The following is a 16,252-nucleotide window of genomic DNA, read 5'->3' as shown; positions in this document are numbered from 1 at the left end:
TTGTGACCTCAAAGTGTACAGTCATTTACCATGTGATGCAAGCAGCATCCTAGGTTTGGCATATATTTGGGGGAGACAACCTGGGGAAAAGCCCTTTTGCATCCCAAACAAAGTGAGACTAAAAATTACCAAAAGGCAGAAAGTTAGGTGCTCACTATGCCAATGTATGCTCCTGTCAACAGATAGTGCATAATATTTATTTCTGTGTACTATGGCTGTTTATCTGAAGTTTGTTTTGGCTCCTTCAAAAGGAGAACACAATAAGGTGGTTTAGCGATCAGCTTCCATTTTGTGCCTCTTCCCAAGACTACCTCACTGCTTTGGACAAAAATCTGTTGTATCTGTGATTGAGTCCATTCTGACTTATAGAGGCCCTGTAGGCAAGAGTAGAAGGTTTCTAAGGCTATATATAAATCCCTATGAAAGTAAATTGCCACATCTTTCTCCCATAGAACAGCTGGTGAGTAGAAACCACTGACCTTTGAGTTAGCAGTTGAACAAGTTAACAACTATGTTACCATGCTCTTAAAATCTATTAGAGTGCAATTAAAAAAAAAATGTCTGGATTGAGTGAGGGCTTATGGAGCAAATACATTTACCACTCAGCAGTACACTGACATTTCATTTCATTGATTGCAGTCCCAACAATAAAACACCATTTATCTCACTTCCTCCCTGTTTCTCTTCCTTCTATTTTCCTAACCTGCCTTAACTTCGTCTTTGGGAAAATGCTGCCCCTAGGATCGCAAATGATTATTTTTAAGTGTGCCACCTCTCAAATGTTATGTGTGGTTCCCCATATTGACCTGATTATTGTTTGGTTGAATTTTGAGCGTGGGGATATGTTCATTTCCCAACCTGAAGGGTGACTAAGCATCATAGTCTCCAGGTGCTACCTGTCTCCAGCCTGTTTTTCTTGTTATTTATGGTTTGTTTTGACTTTGCTGTGGATTGAGTAAAGGTTTACAGAGCAGATCATCAATTTTATCTTTAACAAATCATTCCCATTTGGTTTCATCTCTTGCATGGCAATCCTCTTACTTACTACACTTCTCCTCTGTAAATTTGGTCTTTTTAGATTTTGAGTTCTATGTTTACTTCTACTCTTTCCGGGACCTTATGACGCGATCCTCTCACAGCAGTTTGTACTGGTACTATCTAGTTCTTCTGGCCTCAGAATTAAAGTCTGATGTTCTTGTAGTCAATTAGTCTATGAACTAATTATTTCCATGTGTCTTTGATTTTCATCACTCAACTTTCATTAGAACAGAGAGGCTCATAGTTGCTTCTTAGATGGCCACTCGCTGAGCTGTTGAAATACTCAACAGTAACTTGTTATATTTGGAGGGGACGGTTTACACTTATTGCTCTAGTATTTCAATGTGCCTGCCTCATAGAAGATACTCAGTATGTGCGTAGGTGGATGCATACGGCTCTTGAAAATGAGGAACAATTCTGATATTTGTAGCACCAACAGAAACCTTCGTACTGTGGGAACCTTGTATGATTGGCAAGTGCCTCTGCCACTGTCTTTAGACACTCTCCTGGAGCTGCACTAGCATGCTACTGCTTCTGTCTCAAGTGGGTTGTGCTTCCCATCGCAGAGAAAATGGTGTGGGGGCCACATCTGACAACCTCCGGATATACAAGGGATAAGGAGTGTTCACCTCCTTGTCTCTCCAAGGATGATTCTTCTGAGGCAGGGCTGAGACATACCTCCACCTTCCTCCTGTGCTGGAACCTTCTTTATCCTATTCTGACACCAGCCGACCCTCACTCTACTTCTCTGCTGGGTGGGGTAATCCATTACCGTGGCCACATAGAACTCACTGGCAGTATTCAAAATTATGATAGCTTATCAGGGAAAATACAGATTATAAAAAGATTCTTTTATCTAGAACTTCTCAACCACGTGGTCCCTTGACCTCTGCCCTGTTTGGGCAACTGTTAAAAAGCTCTTTTAGCACTGGTGAATGAATGTCCAAATGGCACCCCACTGAGCAAGCCAGCCTCCTGTCCAAAGAATGAGAGTTAAAAGACTGTGGATAGAAGAGCCTTAACAATTTCACCTTATCATGAAAGTGCTTTTATGCCTCTATAGTAAATTTTTTTGTTTTTCCCTACTCTTGGTCCAACCTTGGGCCTTTCAGTGTATGACACAGGATACAATAAGCATTTTATTAATACTGAAAGTAAATAATAAGCTGTCTATCTTATTGATATGTGTTGAGGGACTGGAAAATCACTCTCTGGCACCCATGTTATTCAGGATTGAATTGAAAGAACTGTTTGTGGCTGGTAAACACAAGGGCTGAGAGTTTGTTGAGTGAGGTAGTTGCATGGTCTAAAACAGTGGTTCCCAACCTTCCAAATGGCGACCCTTTCATGCAGTTCCTCATGTGGCGGTGACCCCAACCATAACATAATATTTTCATTGCTACTTCCTAACTGTAATTTTGCTACTGTTATGAATCGTCATGTAAATATCTGATATGCAGGATGTTTTTTCATTGTTACAAATTGAACATAATTAAACAAAGTGTAGTGATTAATCACAAAACAATGTGCAATTATGTATTGTGAAATATTTGAGCGTTTTCCGATGGTCTCAGATGACCCCTGTGAAAGGGTCATTTGACCCCCAAAGGAGTTGCGACCCACAGTTTGAGAACCACTGGTCTAAAGAGTGTTCTCACAGATGACTTACTAGTTATAAGGAGAAGAATAATTGCCAGACAGTGAAGATGCTGGGTGCAGTTAAATTCACAAATAGAGCAGACAGACATTTTATGCCTCCGGATGTGCTACTTTGAAGGGACCCAGCATTACTTCTGTTGTCATCTTGCTAAAAATGCTTAATTTGGGTCTAATCATGATGAAACAGAAATTAAAGGAATTCTATTAAGTTCTTTCTCTAATCAGAAGTTATTTACTATGTTTCTTTAATAAGAAGTACTGCTTTCTGATTAAAGAAAGTATTTAATAGAATTTCTTTAATTGAATCTAAATGCAGTATGTGATTCTGAACTGATTCGAAAGACTTATAAATGCCATGGAGACAAGTGTTGAGACACTGAATTGTTGGGTGCCAGTGAGTCAGTTTCAGGTGCGCGTGGCCCCGTGAGACAGAACTCCAGCCCACAGGCTTTTCTGGGCTAGTCTTCCAGAAGCAGATTGCCTGGTCTTTGTCATGGCACCACTGGGTGGGTTTGAACTGCCGACCTCCCTGTTAGCAAGGAACTGAGGGGAAACTTGCCCTACTAGGACTTTTATACAAGGAGGCTTCGGAAAGTTCATGGGAGTGTGATAGAATTAAAAGATGGAAATGTTTTTCATGAACTTTTGAGGCCTCCCTGTATGTGGACTAGGAGCCCTGGTAGTGCTTGTTGGGTGAGGGTTGGGCTACTAACGACTAGGTTGATAGTTCAAAAGCACCAGCTTTTTTATGAGAAAGATGAGTTTATTGGTTCCTATAAAGATTACTGTGTCAGAAACCTTACATAGGATTGGTATGAGTCACAATCATTTGCAAAGCAGCGTGTGTGTGTGTGTGTGTGTGTGTGTGTGTGTGTGTGTGTAGATTGGATTTCATGAATTGGTAACTACTAAACTAAATTAGGTCCAAACTGTGCTTATGTAAAGAATATTTGTGTTGTTAGGAAATATACACTGAATTAAAGGTATAAAGGGGATGTGATGTAGCAATCTACTCATGATTCATGCCTGTTTACGAGGATAATAATGTGCAAAATATTAAAACTGGTAAATATGAATGAAGGCTATTTGTGTGTGGGGAGGGTCTCCATTCTCGCAATTCTTCTGTAAGTAAGAAGTTATCTTAAAGTTTTAAAAAGGAGCAAAGCAACCAAGATGCTTTGCATTGCAACTCTGAGTTTACTTTAGGTAACTCCTCTCTCACTCTCCTTTGTAGGGAATCAAGGACTCCATCTGGGGTATTTGTACCATCTCGAAGTTGGATGCGCGAATTCAACAAAAGAGAGAGGAAGTCCATCGAAGGACAAGTGTCCTCGCCCAGAGGAGAGCCCAGAGCCCAGAGCGGAAGCCAGAGGCGTAAGGAGGGTGGGCTGATGTCGGAGAGAACCAAGGGCGGGATTTGGAGATTGACCAATTAGTACAGAGTGAAGACCAACCTTCGTGATTTGGGGAGTATCACAAAAATGCTTCCTGGAAAGTTGATTCCCACTCCTCACTACCCTAACGAACAGAACAGAACTGCCATGGGGTTTCTAAGACGAATCTTTACAGACGCAGCCGACACAGCGTTCTCCCACGAAAAGGCTAGTGAGTGTGAACCACTGGCCTCTTCATTCGCGATCTAATGCTTAACCTCTGTGCCTTCAAGGCAGCATTTGGGGAATATGAGTAACCTATGTGTATTTGTTGTTTTTAATCATTTTATTGGGGGCTCGTACAACTCTTTAACACAATCCATACGTACATCAATTGTGTCAAGCACATTTGTACATTTGTTGTCCTCATCATTCTCAAAACATTTTCTTTCTACTTGGGCCCTTAGTATCAGCTCCTTATTTTCCCCCCTCCCTCTCCCACCCCCCTTCCCTCACACACCCTTGGTACTTTATAAATTATTGCTATTTTTTCATGTCTTACACTGTCCGATGTCTCCCTTCACCCACTTTTTTGTTGTCTAACCCACGTGTGTTTATGATGTGGTAGTGGTTAAAGCACTTGGCTGCTGGACAGATAGTGGTTCAAAACCTCTAGCAGGTCCTTGGGAGAAATATAGGATACTCTGCTTCTTCAAAGTTCATAGTCTTAGAAACCCTGTGGGGCAGTTCTCTGTCCTGTAGAGTTGGTGTGAGTTAGAATTGACTACAACTGTGAGCCAGGTGTCTTTTTTGTTTCCAGAAAAAAATTTGTTGATGATGTATATGTGTGTGTGTGTGTGTGTTTTGTTCTTTATGTTGAATTATTGGCTCTAGCAATAATCTTGCTAGACCAAAGTCGTTTGCTAGTGAAATTGATCATGATTACAGTTGGACACCAAGGTGGCACATGGGATGTGATTAATATTACTGAAGTGCACATGTAAGAATGATTGAAATAACATCTCATAGTATTTTTATAAAACATGTATAAAATAAAATAGGAAGCTACTGAATACCAGTGAGAACCTAAGCTGAGTGTCTGGTCTTTTCCAGTGAGCCGTATATTGTTAATAGAATTTTCCTGTGCTGTGCTTGGAATGGAGGAATATTCTGGGTGAGTTCTTCAAATTTCGTATGCCTCGTGGTTACCTTTGGTCTTACAGGCACTGCAGACTGTTCTTTGAGACACTGAGATAAGTAGCTTCAGCACGTGGACTTTCATTTTGAAATCTAATTCTCTGCACTTGCAGGGATTTTGTTTCCATTCAAGACAGTACAATTCTATATGAATGAGTGTCCGGAAAAGTCTTCAATATATACATTCAGCTTTTAAAAAATGTTACCCATTCACAGGTTCTACAGCTCTTATTAATAACAGCTTTTTCTGTTGTTAACTGGCTATTTTGAATAAGTACAGAGGGTCAGCTCGCATATGGTTGGACAAGAGCAAGGTTTCTTCGTGCATCTGTCTTGGTGTCTACCAGAATTGATTACCATGGAAAGCCACACCAGGAAAAAAACATTCACTAAGAACTAGTAAATGCAACCTGAAGTAAAATTTGGGCACTTTGTAGAAGAGGAGGGTGAATGGTTCCTTTCTCCTGGAATTAATGTAACTCAATTCTTCTGTTAATAAAAAACAACTACATAGAGCTTTATTTTGACTAGATATTTGAAATGTGAACCACTATTTTAAAAGCATGTAAATCTCAGCAGTAATTTTAAAAAATAAAAATGGATGGAATTATAGTGTGGATAATGATAGTTGGAAGAGTGGCAGGTCCCCTAATTATATAATCTTATCTGTAAAATAGTTACTTGGAGCTCTCTATTTCAAAGGTGTTCTTGATGTGGTCTTACTATTTTTTTCCTTTAGTTTAGCCTCTTCTTCTTTTATCGAGGGTTTATTCCTGCGCTTCAATATGTAACAGCAAAGATTATTGGTAAGTAGTTCTTACTTTTTCTTAGGGATGGAGGTAAGAGATGGTTCCTGTCTCCCTCACTTTATTGAACATTTTTGTATATTTAATTCAAGCCTCCTCATTTTTTATTTAAATTGCTTAACCATTTAAGAGTGGTTGTATAGATATATTATCTATTAATAAATAGATAGTCTATCTTTTTATGGATGAGGAAATGAAAATTAGTTAACATCAAGCCATTAGTATGCGAAGAAACATCTCGGTGGCCACATCTGACTTCCTCTGGTCACACAAAGGAGAATCCAACTCCACACCAGCCCCGTGCCAATGGGATGACAAGGCAGAGGTCATCCTTCTTTAAATCGTTTCGTTTCTCACAGCTCTTACTTTCTATTGAGTTTGAGAATTCATCACAGTGGCCACAGCAGCTCACAGGCAATACTCAATTGTGGGGATTTATTAGGGAAGTTAACTGGTTACCACACTCCGGGATTAAGGATATAATCTTTGTATATCCTTCAGTATCTTTAGCGTCTCTTCTTAGCCAGCAGCCGCGCGTCTCCCTGATCACCAGTCTCGCAGGCTATGTGGTCCCGTGGCCTCTGCCATGTTCCCGGGGTCGGGAAGCTCACCCATTGTTCTGTCTCACGGTCTCTGGTCTCAGCACTGCAGCCTATGGTGCCCCCCCATTTTAGATCGGGATCGCACATGCATTCCTCTGGTGGCTGCTCTTTCTTGTGGGGGGTGGGGGTCAGTCCCAAGATTATGGCCTTTGAGATGGCTCTCTTAAAGCCAGAGAAATGACAAGACTGGCCAATTCTCTACTCCTTATTTGCCCCATCCTACCCAGGCATTTGGTGGGAGTTACAGAGAAATGGACACAAAAGCCATAGTAGGAAATTTTGCTTCACCACCTTCAGTTCTGTGTGCAACAGAACTGGAATTTAAATGTGTTTTTGGTATAAACTGTGTACTATCATTCTGTGGCATTGCAGTCACTGTCACATAAACAGATACACTCTGAGTTCGTAGCTTCTATATAATTACTCTCAATCAGTTGTGACCTAGACTTTTGTGAATCCTTTACACAATAGTAAAACATTTGCTGCTAATTCTTGATTCAAACCCACCAACAACATCATACAAGAAAGACCTAGGGATCTGTTCTGGTAAAGAAAATCCAACGGAGCAACTTGACTCTGTCACATGGGATTATTAGGAGTCAAAAAAGAAACTCAACAGCATCCAGCAACTTGGAAAGGCAAAAAAAAACCTGGCCACCACACTGATGTCAACACATTGCCCTATCGGACAAAGTAGAACTGCCTCATACATTGCCAGACTATGAGCCTTTTTGTTTTACCTCTTAAAAATCATGTTATTGGGGCTCGTACAACTCTTATCTCAATCCGTACATCCATCCATTGTGTCAAGCACATTTGTACATTTGTTGCCACCATTGTTCTTAAAACATTTGCTTTCAACTTGAGCGCTTGGTATCAGCTCCTCATCCGCCCCCCTGCCCCACCTCCCTCACAAACCCACGGTAATTTCTAAATTATTATTTTGTCATACCTTACACTGTTCAGCTTCTCCCTTCACCTACTTTTCTGTTGTCTGTCACCCAGGGAGGGGGTTATATGTAGATCCTTGTGATCGGTTCCCATATCTACCTCACCTTCCCTTTCCCCTGCCAGTATCACTACTGTACTCATTATTGGTCCTGAGGGGTTGATCTGTCCTGGATTCCCTGTGTTTCCAGTTCTTATCTGTACCAGTGTACATCCTCTGGTCTAGCCAGATTTGTAAAGTAGAATTGGGATCATGATAGTAAGGGGGGAGGACGCATTTAGGAACTGGAGGAAAGTTGTATGCATTGTTGCTACACTACACCCTGACTGGCTCTTCTCCTCTCCGCAACCCTTCTATAATGGGATGTCCAGTTGGTTACAGATGGGCTTTGGGTCCCCACTCTGCACTCCCCCTCGTTCGTAAATGATGTGATTTTTGTTCTTGGATGCCTGATACCTGATCCCTTTGACACCTTGTGATCACACAGGCTGGTGTGCTTCTTCCATGTGGGTTTTGTTGCTTCTCAGCTACATGGCCACTTGTTTATTTATCTTCAAGCCTTTAAGACCCCAGATGCTATATCTTTTGATAGCTGGGCACCATCAGCTTTCTTCACCATATTTGCTTATGCACCCGCTTTGCCTTCAGCGATCGTGTAGGGAAGGTGAGCGTCATGGAATGTCAGATTAATAGAACAAAGTGTTCTTTCATTGAGGGAGTACTTGAGTGGAGGTCCAATGTCCATCTGCTACCTTAATACTCAACCTATAAATATATGCACATAGATCTATTTCCCTGTCGCCATATATAAATATATTTACATATGTACATGCCTGTATTTAGAACTCCATAAATGCCCTTTGCCTCCTAGTTCTTTCCTCTTATTTCCTTTTACTTTCCTCTTGTCCCACTGTCATGCTCAGCCTTCATTTGGGTTTCAGTAATTCCTCTTGGTAACATTGCCCTTGATCACGCCCTACCAGGCCTCCTATACCCTCCTCGCCATTGATTTTGAATCACTTGTTCCCTTGTCCCTGGGTTTGTTAACACCACTTCCTTTCCCCCACCTCCCCCTCTCCCATGTCCCCCTGGAACTGTCGGACCCCGGACCCGTTGTTTTCTCCTCCAGATTACTTATCCCTCCTATCTTATCTAGATAGACCTGCAGAGATAATATGCACAAAAAACAAGACAGCAAAACAAATAAAAGAAAACAACTACAGAAAAACAATAAGGAAAAAAAAGAAAGAAAAGAAAAGCCTGTAAATAGTTTAGGTCTGTTTGTTGGCCTTTAGGAGTGTTTACTGGTGAAATCTGATGGGGTGCCATGCCCTGGCCCCAAAGTCTATTTTTGGTACTCCCTCAGGACTTCCTTGTTCTGCTCTCCTTGCTGTTCTGTTGCATGCCCTTAGTGTTTTGCCTCAAATTGGGCACAATTCCCATACTGTGCCTTCAGTGTTGTTCCCCTGTAGGGCTATGGGTCAGTGAGGGATGTCGTGTCTCATAGTGGGGTTGGCCATATGATCCTCTTTGTGCATTGGCTGCTCTGAGTGGGGATATCGTCCTCAAGGCTTGGTGGGCCAGGATGTGCTCCATTCTCTCTTCCTCCCCCTTCATTTGCTCCCGTGTGATCTGATCAGACATGTCCCTCTCCCCGAGCTGTAGTTTCAGTGCTGTCCGCTGAAGTGAATTCTTCTGCTATCATCCTTTTTAACAGAAGCTTACTAGTCCATATCTTTCTTGAGAAGCAGCTGGTGGGTTTGAACTGCTAATCTTTTAGTTAGGAGCTCAGCACTTAACCACTATTGCCACACAGCTCCATACAAGAAGGAATAAAACTACATGAACTAGGAATAGTGAAGTTTAGCATGAAGCAAATACTAGGGGGCTTCAGAAAGTTTGTGGAAAATTGGAATTGAAAGATAATGAGTATTTCCCACAAACTTTTTAAAGCGCTTTTATATGTGCGGCAAAATAGCATAGTCACAAAATGGGAATTTCATTTTGGATCTTTTGTTTGGTTGGTTTTCATTTCTCTGGTTGAACTAATCTTTTTTCCTCAGGTGATCCATCACTACATGGAGATGTTTGGTCGTGGCTGGAATTCTTCCTCACATCAATTTTCAGTGCTCTTTGGGTACTCCCACTGTTTGTGCTTAGCAAAGTTGTCAATGCCATTTGGTTTCAGGTAGGTCCAGGGCAGAAGGACTATGAGTCCTACAATATGATTGATTGAATGCTGGCGGGTTTCAGCTGGTGAGGACAGTGGTTATGTAGTGAGTTTATTGCTCACTGTAAACGTTCTTGGCCATGCAGCCAGTAGGTGAACTTTGTGCTATTGTACAATGGAATAGTTTTTCTCAGGTCAGATGTCTGGATGTTTTTCTCAGTTGGTAGTTCTAGTGGCAGAACAGTGACATATACGGGGCTCGTTTAACTTCAGTTTGATGGAGCTACTTTTCTTCCATTACAGGATATAGCCGATTTGGCATTTCAGTTGTCAGGAAGGAAGATGCAGCCGTTCCCTAGTTCCAGCAAAATAATTGCTGACATGCTCTTCAACCTTTTGCTGCAAGCTCTCTTTCTTCTTCAGGTGAGACCAGCCTTGTAGGCTCATGGACACAGCTAAAAAGAGCTTCACTGGGGGCGCTTCCCAAGGGAAGGGTGGTGACATGTAAATAGCATATGTGTATCTTTCTGGGGACTGGGAAGTCATTGTGTAACATAAGCAAATCATCCTGGAGCATCAGTTGGACTTGGTGAAGTGTTTAAGTTATCTTTACACAGAGCAAATATATTAAGAGAATTTAAAAGTCTTAGTGAGTGAGTAGTGTTAGGTTTCTGGCTTTTGGAATTAAGATCTTCGTATTTGTTCTTCAGGGTTTGTTTGTGAGTCTCTTCCCCATCTATCTTGTTGGTCAGCTGGTTAGTCTCCTGCATATGTCCCTTCTGTATTCATTATACTGCTTTGAATACCGCTGGTTCAATAAAGGTAAGTCTACCTTTTGAACAGAAATAAACAGAAGTTGAGACCTTGTTTAAAAATGCTACTGCTCAGTAGACTTTTGTTAAACTCCTTGGTGCATAGACAATCTGTAGAAGGAAACAGCCCCATAGCCAAGAGGGAGCTTGCATTATGCCTAAGTGGTGTAAACTTGCTTTTATTTTGATAACTCGGTTTGTTACAGGCACTAATCCTGATAAAAGGTGTCAGTGCTGCAATTTATAATTCATTTATCCTGCCGGCTGTGAAATTGGGATTATTGACCTTTAAACACATTGAATAAAAGCTGTATTTTGGATTCACACAATTCTAATTTATAAACCAGCAGTTATCTTCTAGATCAGCCCGTCTCAACCTGTGGGTTGTGACCCCGATTTTGGTCGCGTCACCCTTTCACAGGAGTTGCCTGAGACCATGGGAAAACAGGTGTTTCCGATGGTCTAGGCACGTGACACCGCTCATAGCGCAACCGTCGCACCGACACTGGCTTTTTACACACGCTGCTCAAAATGTAGCGGTGTCATCTACTGTTGCTATATGAAGACTGTTACCCATGCTACCCCATGCCTCACGACAAAATTTCACTTCTTTGTAATTAGAACTATTTCATAATTACATGTTGTGATTAATCACTGCTTTAATTATGTTCAATTTGCAACAATGAAACTACATCCCGCATATCAGATATTTACATGACGATTCAAAACAGTAGCAAAATCAGTTATGAAGTAGCAACGAAATAATGTCATGGTTGGGGGTCACCACCACATGAGGAACTGTATTACAGGATTGTGGCATGAGGAAGGTTGAGAACCACTGCTCTAGATGGCAGATCTATAACTAAAACTCAGCCTTCAAGTAGTTTCTCTGTCCTCATTAAAATGAAATGTGCAGTCTAATTGTATTGCCTCCCTTTCAGGAATTGAAATGCACCAGCGGCTGTCAAACATAGAAAAGAATTGGCCTTACTACTTTGGCTTTGGCTTGCCCTTGGCTTTCCTAACAGCAATGCAGTCCTCATACATTATCAGGTAATTTGACTAAAGAGATTGCAAAGGGACTAGTCAGAATAAAAGAGTCCTGATAGCACAGTGGTTAAAGTGCTTGACTACTAACTGAAAGGCTAGTGATTCAAACCCACCAGCTGCTCCACAAGAGAAAGTTGTGGCAGGCTGCTTCTATAAAGATTTTATGGCCTCAGAAAAGCTATGGGAATTTCTATTGTGCCTTGTAAGGTCTCTGCGTGAGTTAGTTTGGGAATTGATAGTAGTGGGTTTAGTTTTTTGTTGTTGTTTAATCAAAATAAAGAGCCACGTACCAATGCATTCTTTTTGTTTGCTACTATGTTAGGCATGCAACCTTAATTGGTCATCTATAGGCTTTTTTTTACAGATATTTACCACTTGGCCTTTAATTAAGTCTTGACAATTTTGAATTTTATTGCCTTCTGGGGCTCTGTTAAATATAGCTAGTGCTTTAAAAACAAAACAAATCAAAACCTTTGCTCTTTTGGGAACTCAGTTGCTATGTTAAGGTTTCACAGAGAAATGAAGTTTGCACTGGAGGGGAAGGAGTTGAGAGTTTTTAATACCTTCAAAGTCATGGCTGTAAATAGTAATTTGATAACCACCTTTTCTTTTTACAGCGGCTGTCTCTTTTCCATTCTTTTCCCTTTATTTATTATCAGCGCCAACGAAGCCAAGACCCCTGGCAAAGCATAGTAAGTATTTACCAGTGACAAATGAAGTCTTTGCCTTGTAAGGGTTTCAGGCTATAATGCCACAATTATGGGAATGGGAGTTAAAACAATAGATTCCTTGATTGCAGGAAAACTTCAATGTACTGTTTTTAGAGCGGGGGGGAGGGGGGGGAATCTTCTGAGATCTATTCTAAGCTTTTTGTTATGTATATGTACACATAAATATATAATCTTGTAAAATTTAACAATTAAGAAAGCACTTGTAAACACACCTTAAGTAAGGGTTATTTTTGTAAGAATGGACACTTTTTTGGGTTTGTTTTTAATTACTTATTGAGGGCTCATACAGCTCTTTTCAAATGCGTACATTTGTTGCCATCATCATTTTCAAAACATTTTCATTTTACTTGAACCCTTGGTATCAGCTCCTCATTTTTCCTCCTCCCTCCCTCCCTCCCTCCCTCCCTCACCCTCCTTCTGGACACGTTTTTAAAGAAGGAACTGGCATATTATCTGCTCACATGAGTTTATCAGTAATGATGATAAAATGTATGTTTTCAAATGACTTTAGCATTACCAGTAGCACTCTAAATTAAATATTTGATCATTTCAAAGTAAGCTCACTCTTGTATGTTCTGTGATATTCTAAACAATTTTGTTTAAGTAACTGAAGATATTTGTATTAGAAATCTCACATCTATTTTGGGGTTTGGCATGAACTTGCTGCCCAGGAAAACACTGTGTGTGTCTTAGTGGGTATATTGCATTTTTCATGGAATTGAGCCGTATGTAGCATATAATATCTTCAGGTATTGTTTGAATTTCATACCTGAAATCAGCCATATAAAAGCACCTCTTGAATCTGAAATAAATGTCTTCTAAGTGTTTCAAAATTGGTGATTGCTGTCCATTCCCAGCAGCAGTGGACCCAGTGCATTCTGTAGTTGCTCCCCGTACAATCCGTGGGTCTGAATAGCTACACTTCCTTAACCAACTGCCACTTCTTTTGCTTTTCACTGTGCTTTTGAATGTATTGCAAAGTAGCTGTTGTGTCACAAACAATTTTTGTTCGTATGTAAATCTAATGAGTCGGATATCTTGTCTTTTAGCCTTTTCCAGTTGCGCCTGTTCTCCATCGTGGTCTTCTTAAGCAACAAACTCTTCCAGAAAACGGTCTACCTGCAGTCAGTCCTGAGTAGCCCGGCTTCTGCAGAAAAGGCCTCTTCGCCACATCCGTCTCCTGCCAAACCGAAGGCTGCTGCAGGCCACTGATTTTTCCCGCCATGCATAAGGTGTAGGAGGGATTGGAAGGAGGGTGTGGCAGCTCATTTCCCTGGTCTTCCCCTACCCAGGGAAGGCAGGGCTCTCTCTGCCAAGGGCTCTTTGCCTATTCCCTTCTCTGAGGAATTGGGATTTTGGCACACTCGGTCAGAATCTTCCTGATACCAGGAAGTGGAGTTTTAACACCTTGAGTCTGAAATACCACAGATTTTTCTGTCGCTATGTTTTAGCATTTGCTGAAGCCTGTGTCTGGACCGATCTGGAAATGCTCATTTTTCTTCCTGTGCCATTTATCCTCCGGCCTTACCTTCCTGCCTCCCACCCTAGGATGAAGGGATTTTGCAATCTATCTGTTGTGATTAATGGACTTGTTTTTCTTGTTTTTTTCTGTGAAGCACATACATTGGATGTGGCTGGAAAAAGGAGTCCTTCCGTTGCTCCTGGCCACCCTTTTTATAGCCATCACTGTCTTCTTGTTTTGTAACTCAGGTTAGGTTTTGGTCTTTATTTTGTTCCACTGCAAAAAAAAAAAGAAAGAAGAAATGCCTCTGACGAGATGCGACCGGAGGAAAGATCTCACAGATCTGTTGCGTTGTGAGGCGTGGCCTTCTTTCTAACTCTGGCGGAAAGACCTTCTTCACGATACATAGAGTACCCCAACTACGGCGCGTTCCCAGTTCTGGACAAGTGCCGCTGCAACCCAGAATGCTCAGTGAACATGAACTCGGGAAGCCTGAGATGTACTGTTGTGGGCCATTGCTGGGTCTGTGTTATTTCAAAGGAATACTGGGTGCTGAACATAGGAACTAAAGGGGTGCATTTATTAAACCCATTAAACCTATGAGTTCTTGTTTTTTTTCCCCCCCCTGTCATTTTAAAGGACTAAATATTGGTGTGGGAAAAGAGTGGGGGAACAATTGTGCAGTTTTAGAATATCACTATTTAATTCCCACTGGTTTTCCACAAGGTGTATTTACAAAATCGTTGTATTTACAAATCATGCCCTAGGGAGTTGTTTTCATGGAACATAAAGCTTTATTAACAGTTTGTTTTTTTAATTGTGAGTTACCCGATGGTTTTACACATCAGACTTTATCTTGATAATGTGGGCAGAATTTTGGGAGATAAGCCCTGAAAAAATGTGGGCATTTTGGATAATTTTGGGAGATTTGCCCTGAGATATGCTACCTGAGGAAGTTTGGAGAAAGCCCTATTTTATGAAAGCATTTGGGATTATTAAGATTTGTTTCAAAATTTATGTGCATCTCTATATTCATGAGAGAGAATTCTAGATTCAGTGTATTGAGAAATCTCATTAAGCAAAGAAAGAGATTGATTAAGAAACCCATACTGTGTAGAAGACCAAATATGGAATTCTAAGTGGTTGCTTATGGCACAGTGGTTAACTAAAGGACAGTTTTCCAATGGTGGGCGTTTCAAGATTAATTATTTTCAACTTCACAAATTTTTGCCAAAGATGTAGTTCAGAATACATTTTGGTGACTTCTTGGTCAGTGACAGCAGAGGTCGCTCGGGGTGTTTGGAGGGGACTTCAACAACACTTTGCAGTTTGTGAGTGACGGCCTTCCTTGGGCTTAGTTTTCTTAGTGGCAGCAGCCGTGGTGGCTGAGGCCAGAAGCTTCTCCGCATGTCCTAGGAGGAAGAGGGATGATGACTGAATGAAGGTACGTGATTTTTGAACTCAGCGGTGTCTGGCCACAGAAAGTGGAACGGAGACCCGACCTGACTAGAGGCTAGATTAGTCCAATCCATAGTCCTAGGACTTTGATAGCACTCTCAGATTCAATATGTACACAAAGCAATGTCAACTTCCTGCATTTTCATGAACTACAGAGGCTTAAGAAATTGGCATCAAAGGATGGTCAAACCTAACTGCTGTCCAGTCCAAACTGACTGATAGACCTATTCCTCCCTAGGTTTGGTTTTTGCCAAGTTCGCGAAGAAAAAGGTAACTTCAAAGATTACTAATCATGAATTCTAATTACAGCCAATAAGACCTGAAGGATCACGATGGCAAAAGCTGTTTTCAGAGGTAGGCTTGGACAGCCGTGTGATTTTAAAGTGGTGCTCTAGGGCAGAGTTACTGATCGCAATGCCTCAGGTCTGAATAGTAAGCCCCATGGAATCTTTTAAGTGGATTTTCTGCATTAATGAGCAAAGAAAAGTTTCATTTTTAAGAGGACTTGTGGCAAATCAAGGGGACAACTTACTGTTTAAAGATTTATAAGCTACTTGAGAAAACGTGTTTGGTCAACAAATGGGTGGCTATGGTTGGTTTACTTGTGTTTCCTGTTTATAAAAGTAAATTTTAACATCTATAGCCACGTGTTTACTTCGCATTTTGTTGAGACTGTTCTAGGAAAGGTTATCAGTAGTGATAGAAATGAAAATGTATGGAGGTATACATTTAAGTGACCTAAAGTAGCAAATCCATAGCAAAAGTTTAAGCAGAGAAGAAGCTACTTAATCATGTAGCAAGTGATTTCCTTTTTATTTATTTATTTATTTAAACATTTTATTAGGGGTTCATACAACTGTTATCCCAATCCATACACACATCAATTGTGTAAAGCGTATTTGTACATCATTTCTCAAAACATTTTCTCTCCATTTAAACCCCCGA

General features: G+C 40.9%; 1 protein-coding gene across 1 annotated transcript in view; it reads left to right on the top strand.

Annotated features, from left to right (window-relative positions):
- Nucleotides 1-14,449, top strand: part of EI24 (EI24 autophagy associated transmembrane protein) — a 19,323-nt gene extending 4,874 nt beyond the window's left edge. Inside the window, exons 3-11 of the mRNA XM_004714158.4 lie at nt 3,932-4,071; nt 5,184-5,244; nt 6,007-6,073; nt 9,688-9,812; nt 10,098-10,217; nt 10,505-10,616; nt 11,548-11,659; nt 12,274-12,348; nt 13,437-14,449. Of these exons, the coding sequence (XP_004714215.1) occupies nt 3,932-4,071; nt 5,184-5,244; nt 6,007-6,073; nt 9,688-9,812; nt 10,098-10,217; nt 10,505-10,616; nt 11,548-11,659; nt 12,274-12,348; nt 13,437-13,599 (975 nt within the window). The 3' untranslated portion in view covers nt 13,600-14,449. The remainder of the gene's footprint in view (nt 1-3,931; nt 4,072-5,183; nt 5,245-6,006; nt 6,074-9,687; nt 9,813-10,097; nt 10,218-10,504; nt 10,617-11,547; nt 11,660-12,273; nt 12,349-13,436) is intronic.
- Nucleotides 14,450-16,252: the final 1,803 nt, after the last annotated feature.

The sequence above is a fragment of the Echinops telfairi genome, unplaced genomic scaffold, assembly GCF_000313985.2.
Source record: "Echinops telfairi isolate 266 unplaced genomic scaffold, ASM31398v2 ScPeMD7_7465;HRSCAF=8503, whole genome shotgun sequence".
NCBI lineage: Eukaryota > Metazoa > Chordata > Mammalia > Afrosoricida > Tenrecidae > Echinops > Echinops telfairi.
Note: the sequence above shows the minus strand (reverse complement) of the source record. Positions and strands in the feature narration are given on the sequence as shown.